Raw genomic sequence first — 11,073 nt, 5'->3', positions numbered from 1 at the left:
CCTCTGCTTAGCATGGAGTTCTTTATGTAGGACCTCTTGCTTTCAATGACTGCAATCGAAAGAGTAAATGGATCCTCCCTTATTTATGAAAGTGAAAAGCTTGATTCAAATCAAGAAGACATTTTGTGATGCCTGATATTAAACCGTACAATACTAGTGACAACATGTGGTGTATAAACATTGACGGTTGAACAGATGCTAAGAATAAGCGGAAGAAGATAATACGGAAAGTCATTAGAAGATAGTTCACTCAGCGAATGATTAAGGCGTTTGGACGGAGCGCGTGATAATGAGTAGCATATATATATATATATGATTTTATGGGGAGTTAGAAATTCTGAATGATATTAAAATAATTAATTAGATGGAATGAATACGTTCAAAGATGAGTGTGTAGAAAGTATTTTTTTAAATTTTCAATGGAAAATGAAAAGGCAGACGACAGGAACCCCTGTAAAAGATGGTACTCCTGTAAACCATGTCCGGTACAGATATGGTTGAATTAAAGCTCAAAAGTGAAGAGAAATGGAGGTATATATATTTATGCACACCAGGACTGTCACAAGCTGTAGAGCCAATAGGCAAATGAATGCATAATTTAAACCTCCCGACATTGACTACATAGGTCCTAGCTAATGAGGAATATAAATAGTCAGTGCATATTAATTTGCGTGTTTCAACAAAGTAATGACCTACATTCATTACCACCCACTTCACATAAATATATTATCTAAAACTGCTATGGAATGAGATTATGAATTTCAATTTTTTTCTAAACCATATATATCTTCTACTAATAAAAAATGCAATACATAATGCAAAATCGGAATTCTGAGTCCATTACCGTGTTTTAGTTTTTAGTTTGAGAATAACTCAGGATAAATTTCCTAGTACTTTCTCCCTATATTCCAAAGTTGCAGTGGACTATAGAAGGATGTTTCTTGGCTTTTTATGGATACTTTAATTTTATTCTGGAAATCATTTGTCTCTGAAACTGCCGCATTATATAAATAACCTGTTTTACGTGACAGCGTCAGCATTTTCCCGTCAATTGGTCTTCTCGCCATAATAGGTGTCGTGGGAGAGAAGGTTTACGACGGGAAAAATATATGTTGCTCGCGATGCTGACATTCTAATTCAGAAATGGGAAGGAAATTGGTTATTTCTTATGGAGTGACCGTGAGTGATATACCACTAATATCCAAAGTGCCCCTTCATCGTGCTACTCTTCTTGATGATGTATGTAGCGTTTCAACGACAGGCTTAGAAATATGTTTTAAACGAATCTTAAAATGGATATACCGTTTTAATACCATTGTGTTTGCTTAGGGATCGCTCAATTTGTTGCATATTGCATAGAATGGATCGCTTTTAAACGTGAACATGAATGAAGAACTTTATTGCCATTACTTTTTAAGCAGCTGATTTTTTTATCCCAGGTTGAATGGAGTAGATATGCTAAGGCAAATAAATAATGAAAATTTTTAATTATAAAAGATCATTGGCTTTCCCGGCGAGTACCATAGATACAATCTCCTCGGGTTTGGCTCCTGGTTAGACTTTTTAAGGCCAACATTTCGATGAGAAATCCACTCATTCTTTTTCTCTCTCAAACTTTCACATAATGAATAATGAATATTTTATGAGAAATTAGAAATTGTGTATGGTATTACTATAATTAACTAAAATGGAAAAAAATACGTTCACTGAATACCTACTCGAAAAAACTAAATGTTCAAGAGGAAATCGCAGGGTATTAAGCTCTGTAAAAGACGATTGGACGATAAAGAGTTTTCACATTTAAACTCTCTCCCTCGTTGAAGTCAATTTTAGCCTTGATAGCAATGAGGGAGTTTCTCATCGAAACGTTGGCCTTAAACAGTCTTAACCGGTGCCAAACTCAAAAAGATTTTATCAATTTTACTATTTTTTAGTTTATTTTAATAAAGCGGTACACATACAGCTAGTCTGACAATTTAAAGTGCACTTATTACAACAAATATTAAATATTTAAATAAATAATTATTTATTTCAAAATTAATTAATAATTAGTTACTATTTGGATAAAACCTGCTCCCTCAAACATTCAATTACAACTCATTAACGGAGACCTAGAGTGTGCTATACGCCAAAAAATTGTGTTCTTATTTCCTAAAAATATCACCAAAATTACCTTAATCGCATGGAGTTTTTAGTGGATTGTCGCCTCAGTAAGCAAAGTTTTAGTGTAAAAGTTGATTCCCGGAAAATGTATTGTGAAGCAGGGGTTAAAAATGACAATGAAAATGGCTTCCAGCATTTAGGTATTTATCATACATGATTTGATTGTGGGAATATACTTTATGGATATGGTATTATATTTGGAGGAGGCAACAGACAACTAAGCTCATTTACGCCATTGGATTAGAGCAGGGAAGGAAGAGGGGAGAGAAACCCGGCGTCGGCATTAGCGCGCTCATAAAATTATCTAAAAAATCTATAAATTTTCGTTGCATAAACAATTTGTTTTCTGCAAATTGTCAATAACAGATCTGGCTTTCTTATATCAATATTCCAAGATATTGGAACGAAAACTACTGGAATACCAAGCGCTCAAAGTGGGGCAACTTGATTTTACGTGCAAAAAACGGGTACTTTTTTGGAAAAAATTAAGTACATGTAATACAATGGTGTGGAAACTTTTTTGGAGTAAATGGTCTAACGTAGAAATAAATTATCTTTCGTATGCTTTTTGTTTCATTGAAATGGATTGCCTCGTTCAGACGAAAGAGCTCCGCAAACTTGGGTGTCTTGCCTTTTTTTTTTACAGACAGTAGTCGTGAATCCCCAAGGCTTTTGACAAATTTATCCTCCATTTACAAGATTCTGTTGAAGCTTTTTAATTCTTACTATTCTGATTCTTCTTCTCATCACTATCTATCACCATTTTAAATAAATCTAAGTTTGAGACTTGATAGTATCCTGGAAAACTAAGCAATGTCCTTGGAAAACCTGGAAATCTCAGAGAATTTCTAAAACTTTATGCAATGGATACCATGTAAAAAAGATTTCTTGTGGTTATTATTTCTCCCCTCGTATTTCAAACGGAACGGAGCAATCTCCGTAGAATGCCGAGTCTCATCAGTGAGTTCAGTTCAGTATGGCATCAGTTGGTATTCTGCCTTTCATTGGCTAATTCCATAAAACAAATGCTTTCCATTGCTCCCCATCTCGGGCCTGTTCTTTTGTTTCTTAATACACTCTCACTACATTCCAACGTATAATATTTCTCTACCACATATGTATATCTATGTCCCTGCATGGTGCATATCCTTCTAATATAAATTTCCTTTCCCATTGTTCATCTGGACTTCACATTAATATCATACTTTTAGTTTTTCACCAGTATGCTCCATAAATACCTGCACCGTTTAACCTAGTCTCTATATCCCATTTTTCACGATATTCATGAATGCATATACTACTTTCATTAATTATTCTCATCTTTCCTGTGGCTAAAACCTCGTCGCGGAGAAACGCGTGCGTTCCAATGAACCCAATAGCTGCACTGATGGGAGTAATTCTCAATTACCCCCAGTAGGGTCACCTATGCCAGCCAAAGGCTTTCCTTAATAATTGAAACTCACTTTATCTCTAGCTTATTTAATGAAAACAACGGATTTGCTTGGAAAGACGGAGCAGGCCATTTAAATTACTAATGCGAAACAGCATGGGAGGGTGTCAATGCCCTGATAAAGTTTACTTAAATACCAAAAAGTCAGAAAATATTTCATTTCATCAGGCTATAATTAACTCCTAAAATACCATGAAAATGAGGTGCTCTCTAAAAACTAATAATTTACATGCGAAGCTACAAGCCTCCTTCGCTTGCACCTTTAAGTTGTTGATGTGTCAAGTATATTAGATTGATGGTAGCAATTGATGCACAAACTACGGTCGATTTTCATTAACTGTTAATGAAAGGACTGCAAAAGTTATGACTGGGTGATGTTATCAAATTTTTCCTTAGGTTGAAACTGGAGCCTGCATTTTATCGTATTATTTATCCTCAAGGAGTATTCTTTAATATCCATTAAGCTCTACTTCAATTCCTTAACTGATCGATTAAATTCTGTAAAAATGCTCTGTTGGTAGAATTGAGGGGAGAGCATTTCATGAGCGCAATGCATTTTAGCCTTAATAGTGTACTTGAGAGCTGAATTGACCCATGTTAATCTTTTGTCAAGGAATTTATGAGTGCTCTTTCTGGAGTTTATGTTTTACCCCATTTTCCTGTAGTCAATCCCATTTCTTAAATTGAAATTGCCAATGTAATCTTTTCCGTTAAAACGGCTATGGTTGATTTTGGGGGCCACTTTTCTGTAAAGTCCCAGTGTGGTAGCAGAAAAATGTTCGATTTCTTTTTGATTCTGTGCGGAGAGATCTAAAATCGAAGTATCTGCTACGTAAGGAGCATTTACACTTGAAAAAATTCCTTTTGCTCATTATGTAGCTGATACAAGGAATGAACCTTCAGTATCTCCTAACCTACTAACCAGGATGTTGTAGCTGCTAATTTCTATCTCCCCATAAACCCTTTACTGAAAGCTGGCGTTTCTTCCATTTTTCTACTTACCAGGATTCATTCCCTACACAACAGGATTTTGCATTCGTCGCCCCTTGAAACTACCTCCAACTCAGTTTCTTCGTAATCCTTTCAATATTTCTCTTCCGTCGCCTTATTTTATCAATCACGTCATGTTTTCAGAGGCAGTAAACCTTGAATGATGTGTGGAGGAAGTACACAAAGCGGAATACTGTAGGATGGGGCGTTAAGCTGTGGCCCTCTGGGTACTTATTGTTTTGTCGTCGACACCATACCTCTCTACTTCCATCCTCCCCTTCCGTCTTGGTGCAAATGAATTTCCTCGTTCCATATCCCGTCGCACTTTCTCCATTCTCCCCCGTAACCCACGATTCAAACGTCAGCAGTCTAATATCGGAGGACCCCTTAGGTCCATGTTTTTTCCCCGTATAATTGACACTTTGTGAATATAAAGCTTATATCTCGTTTTTATTTATGAATATAAATATAACAATTGTGATTTATTTCGGTCAGGGAAGTGTGTTTTCAGTTAAAGCCATGCCAGGTCCTGTGTTTTTTTTTTTTACATCAGTTGATGTATCTCAATTCCTCACTCATGACTTCGAATCTCGTTTGTTGCTTTTTCCGTGAAATTTCCGAAACGGTGGGTATAAATAACAAAATATAAGCTGAAAGACAAGATAGCTAATTTCTTTAGGAAAAGAAAGCTGGACTTGGGCCTCTTTTGTTCCAGTCGAGTGGCATCTCCATATGGGCTTCAGTCCCTTTGCGAATGAATCTCTCCACTGGCTCATCCAAGTAAACGAGGTGGCCAGCGATTCTGAGCGAGCGACGCAGTACTTTTTTTAGTGTTCTTAGATCTTAACTGCAGTCGAAACTTAACCACTTCATACCCTACAATGCTGAAACCACCGCGGAACATACTCCACACCCTAACACCGGTCATATTCGTCTCCAGACTCATCGGTCTGTCTTACTACCCTTTGAAAAGAGGAAGAAGAAGATGCCGCAAGAGAATATTCCCTTACTTGTTCATCGCTCACTCGGTGCTGATTTTCTTCGCGAACCTTTCCTTGGCCACTCACGTGATTGACAGCTTCTCCAAAGTGGGCGAAATTCTGACCGTCACAGGCCACCATTCCGTCGTCAACCGGTTGATCATGATCGCCTTCTGGGCAAGCTCCTGGATCATGTCCTCCGAAGTCATTGTCACGTCTGTACTGAGGAGGGCGAAGCTGAGGGAGCTGATCGTCAGGTTGTGCGCTTTGGAGTCCGATTTGATCTCTCCCCGGAGGCACAGGTAATAAATAGCGCGTAGATGTAAAGATGAAACGTGACGTCATGGATGCGAAGGAGGAATTGGATACGTCATATGTGGTATCCGCCTTTGATTACCCCGGCGAAATCCACACGGGTGTCGGGTTGTACCGCATGTACAATTATTTTACAAGTTACTTGAATGCCTATCCGAACGCACACATACCTGTCATCGAGTGCGTGTCTTTGTATTCAAGTAAATATCTGCGTCTTCAAAAGCATGTACCTTACTTCGTCTGGGGACTGGAGTACGTATCTGGGCATTCGATTGTTGGAGTGTCCCATAGAGGTATTCGAAAGTCCTGACATAAGTGAACACATATGCAGGGTGGAGATGAATTGAGTAACGGAATTAAAAAAAAAAAAAAATTACCCTAGATAGCTGATGCCAGTAGGAACCAAAACTACCGATGATGTTTTGGTCGAAAACGCATCATTTTCAGACTATAGAAACTTTGAGCCAAACCCTCCAATTGGCCGCGAGTTTGCCCTGTTGCCGGGTGCCTCGAATACGTCGCGATCTCCGGCATGCGGATCATCGAAAGTCATGAGTTGTCCAGAGCATCCGCCAACAGGGCAAACTCGCGGCCAACTGTATCGCTCGCTCAAAGTTTCCGTAGTTGACAAATTGTGCATTTTCGACCTGAACATCGTCAGTAATTTTGGTCCCTACTTACACCAGCGCTCCAGAGTTGAAATTTCGTGGCATATATTTTTTCCACCCTGTGCATGCATTCAAATAATTACGGGCACTCAAGTTTCCATTTATTCACCTAAGAACTCGATTACCAGGTCCAATTCGTGAATACCGAAAAGATTAAGCAAATATAGCTGTAATACTCATATATAGCTGTTTTCGGGTGCAATTGGCACAAGCCTAATCGAGAAAATCATCTGGTATTGGAATACCTGTACTTGAGATGCACGTTGTTCGATTGACTAGCTGTAGTTATGATATCCCCACCTATTCTTTCCTTTAATAGGCACACTCGGTCAGGACTCGCCTTGATGGTAGCAGGCAATGTCGCCATCCTGGGTCTGATGACTTATCTGCTCAGGTACAGCCGAGACGTGGAACCGCTTCCCCTCACCGACCTGGACTTGATGTTCTTCACTTACGACATCTTCCTTTGCGTCACATCAGTTCTTATGGCCTTCGGTTTCCTCGTCCACTTTCTTCTCGACTTCTCGTACATTAATGAGGACCTCATGGCCATCACGTCGTCCGTAGAAGCGTCCGGCGAGGTGGTGTCGTGGGAGGTCGACGGGATGCGGCGGCCGTCAAGATTTCTGCGCTTCGACCATGTAAGTAAATAGATGAGCCCATTCGTGTCCATCTTTATTGTGGCCCTCGGTCGAAAATGGGTTATAGGCAGTAACGTCACGTTATGGCAACTTATAAACCTGGGCTACTCAAGAATTATACTCGCCAATTTCGTAAATAACTGCTTCTCCTTTCAATGTGGTAATTTTTTTTATACTTTTTTGTATCCTTTCTTTTATTCCAATTCTGTAGCGTTCGATATTTGTTCCCTGCAAGTGAGTTGCCCTTCCCGGATTTATTTTCATTTTCTTCGGAAATACATCTTTTTTAGCTTCTTGAATACGATAACGCGTAGTTATCGATATTGATTATATTTGAGAAAATAATTACTCTTAGTAGTTACATTTTCAAAATTTAACTATTACTTTAGATCTGCTTATGTCTTCCTGAAAATAAAAATGATGAGTAGGTATCTTTATCTATGAGTATAGTCTAGGTATATTAAGGCCGTTTTACACGGTACACGGAATTGCGCAGGTTAGAGCTGCATTAATTTCTAAAATGGCGTGGAATTGCGCGAATGCATGAACGAAATTAGAACAGGGGCTATTTTGCCGTCTCGCATCCACGCATTCTCGCATGTGTCCTAGCAATTCGCGCTTTACACGACGCAATTTTGATTGCGCCTTCACACGTACTACGTCAGACTGCGCAGTTCCGTGTACCGTGTAAAACGGCCTTTAGAAATGCATATATTTCTTTCATGATCGAAGCTGTGGCGCCACGCGGCCGTTTCATCGCTCCGACGAGAGAGACTAGCTTCGCCCGCCAGACACATCCGGTCGCTCGCCGCCAAGCACTTGCAGCTGTGCGAACTCACCCTCGGGTTCACATCGCTCTTCGGCACGAGCATGGTCCTCATGACTCTGGGCACGTTCTCCGCTTCCATCATCCTCTCCTACTTCATCATCCAGTGGCTGATGAGCATGGTCTTCGTCAAAAACGTATCCCTTCTCTGCTACGGCATCATTGGCGCCATTTCTACGACGCTCGCGGTCGTGGAAATGGCTTGTCTTTGCAGCGGAGTGAGAGAAAAGGTGAGTATTGCCATCTTTTCTTACGTTTATAAAATAGCACGTCAAAAAACTTTCAATCAGAATTCTTCAGTTACGCGAGAAGCTAAGTTGATATTGTTGTCCCTGTTTTGGGCAGCACGTCGCACAAACCACACATATGCACTCAGGTTAACCATGGGTAGGCGCTCGATTAGAGACTAAATCTACTCGGGTTTATTCCATACTAAAGAAATTTCCGCCTGTTTTGTTCTTTTGCGGTAATTATGACGATAAAAAAGGTTTTGCGAAATTAAAAGTTCGTAATCGGTGGTTACTATTGAATAATTATGGAATAAAAGGAATTGTATTTGGTCTACATGGTGATATGATTGAAAATAATTTACCTTGGCAATTTTCTGTATTTTTTCTTTTCTTTATTCATACGTAAATGGTGTAAACGCCCTAGTGTCGTGAATATAGGAATTACATTTTATTAGGACTGCGAAATAACAGGCTTAATGCGTTTAAACTGGTTTACGGTTGATAAGATGGTGTAGTATGTCAACGTGACATTATTTTCAATCGTACACATTTGATGTATAGTATTGTTAGTTCCATCCACTTAGTGTGATTCGTTTGTGGGTTTAGAGCAGTTTCTACGTATTTAAGGACGGGTTCGACGGACAATTCGTCTCACTGTGGCTTAATGACTAAAATTAATACCCAGCATCCGATGTTGGTGTTGGGCATCGATTTTTTAATAGTCGATTTCCACCAAATGTAGGTGGATAATATTTTTCTGTGGTGAAAAACGACCTCAAGGAATTTTTATAGTTGTACAATTCAAAATTCGTTTACTGTATTACGGTCTCTGTAATTAATGATTATCGATTGTAATTTTCGATCAATGCTCACTGAACTCAAAACGATGGAATGCTGGTCTTTATATACATCCGTAATTTTCCATGCTTTTTATTGCAGTGCAATTTTGAGATCCTTCTCAGGATAGCCTGATGTTTCCTTGGCATCACTAGAGAAATAGGTTTTAGCATTGTTTAGAAATCTGTGGCCATGCCTGATTTCAGGGTCCAGGTATCGATTATTCGCACTACCTTAAAAAATTTGACAAACGTAGGTGAATCAGACGCAGTGAAACGGACGCGTTTAAATTTTCGTGGACACGATAATTTAAAATTCCCTTTATAATGCATAGTTACACTTCCTGCTCCCCATACGTATCACTTTGAATTGTGTACCATCTTTGTTGATTCAGCTGTTGAGACTATTTTTCCATTTTTTCCTTAGGCGTCAAACACTGGAAGATGCCTGTCAAGAGCACTTTTGTATTCAAAAGTCTTCATCATTCGATATGAAGTGAGTTGGGGCGACTGTGAAATAAATATTCTCGTTGTAGTATGGGTTTGATTTTCTACTCTCGCAGTAAATAATTATGCAATAAAAATACGTTACTTTTTTTATTTTTTTCAGCTCGAATTATTTTCTCGCCAAATTTTGGAGACCAAAGTGAAGTTCGAGCCGCTTGGGCTCATAAATTACGACATCAAGCTTCTCTTGTCGGTAAGATGATTCTTTTCCTTTCATCTTGACTCTAGTTAACGTTAATAATGTGTGAAGTTCTGTGAATTCCAACGGACAAACAACTATTGGTTTAATTTACATTATTAAACGTGCATTTTACATTTCACCCAAGTGACTGCTCAAATTTCTCTGCAGATGTCTGCTGCCTTCGTGACACATCTTTCCATAGTGCTGCAGTTTCAATTTTCCGCTCTCAACAGCCAAGTTTCGTCGCAGAGCCAATCAAACCACACCTTTGTGATCCTCAGATACTATGAGATGCTTCATGCATAGAATAAAAATGATTTTATTTCCTTAGTTTATGACAATTATGGCAGCCTTGCTCTTTTATTCATCGGTAGATATATTGAGACCTAGACTCTGCAGCGTATGGACCCTTAAAATGTCTTCCATTTGCTTCATTAGTTTAAAATCGAGTCAGAATACCATCAACGATAACACAACTGAAAATTCATTATTTTATAGTTAAGGACGGTTGAACCTCAAACAGCGAAAACCTTACATACCTATAGTAGTTCATATTGTTGATATTTGTCACTGGCTCGGCTACATTTTTCCATCGTTATTTCAAATGAGGCTATTTCAAAGAATGTCACTGGACTATCGCATCATTCACACTGAATTGTATACCCTCGTTCATGCTGAAGTACATCATCTCAATCATAGTTTTCCATTCACATAAACTCAATCACTAAAATAAAAAATGGTATCTACATTTGAAATAGGCACTTGATATATAACACAAATTAAAGTCGAGCTCTTCAGTCTGCAGATTCCAATTATTTATCTCTGAGTCTTAAAATTTTTCCTCTTGTACCTTCAACTATTGTGGCTTCAGATATTCATGACACACACTTTATATTTTGTCCCATCCTTCACTTTGCTGAGTTCCTGGACCAAGCCGATGTAGAGGCAGTCTAAAATAATTTTACTCGTAATGCTGCTGACTCAAGGTCCATGGATTGCAATCTACCGTACCTATTGCAAGAATGTGTACTTGACTATAAGATGAAAGGTGTCTTTGTAAGGCGTAAAAAGTCATGATTGAAACAAGCAATTAATTAATTGAAAACAATATAGGATTTTGTTTACATCATTAGATGAAAGTAATGACAACACAGGGTAAGTCAAAATGGAAATTAAAAAGTTTATTTGGTTTCTTTGTTGTACATTTGGCTCATTTTTTGCATTGTCTAAAATGAAAATTTATCATTCTTCAGATGCAATGCAAAACAAACAACATATGAAATTAG

The 11,073-nt window shown here is 38.5% G+C and overlaps 1 protein-coding gene across 1 annotated transcript; it reads left to right on the top strand.

The window, feature by feature from the left end:
• The first annotated feature begins 5,745 nt into the window (after window positions 1-5,745).
• Window positions 5,746-10,117, top strand: LOC124162586. Its single transcript, XM_046539164.1, has 6 exons — window positions 5,746-5,885; window positions 6,886-7,207; window positions 7,940-8,263; window positions 9,527-9,595; window positions 9,710-9,799; window positions 9,956-10,117. The coding sequence occupies exons 1-6, from the start codon at window positions 5,746-5,748 to the stop codon at window positions 10,091-10,093; spliced, it is 1,083 nt and encodes a 360-aa protein (XP_046395120.1). The 3' UTR covers window positions 10,094-10,117.
• The last annotated feature ends 956 nt before the right edge of the window (window positions 10,118-11,073 follow it).

The sequence above is a fragment of the Ischnura elegans genome, chromosome 7 (genome assembly GCF_921293095.1).
Source record: "Ischnura elegans chromosome 7, ioIscEleg1.1, whole genome shotgun sequence".
NCBI classification, from domain to species: domain Eukaryota; kingdom Metazoa; phylum Arthropoda; class Insecta; order Odonata; family Coenagrionidae; genus Ischnura; species Ischnura elegans.
This window is presented reverse-complemented; position numbering and strand designations above follow the sequence as displayed.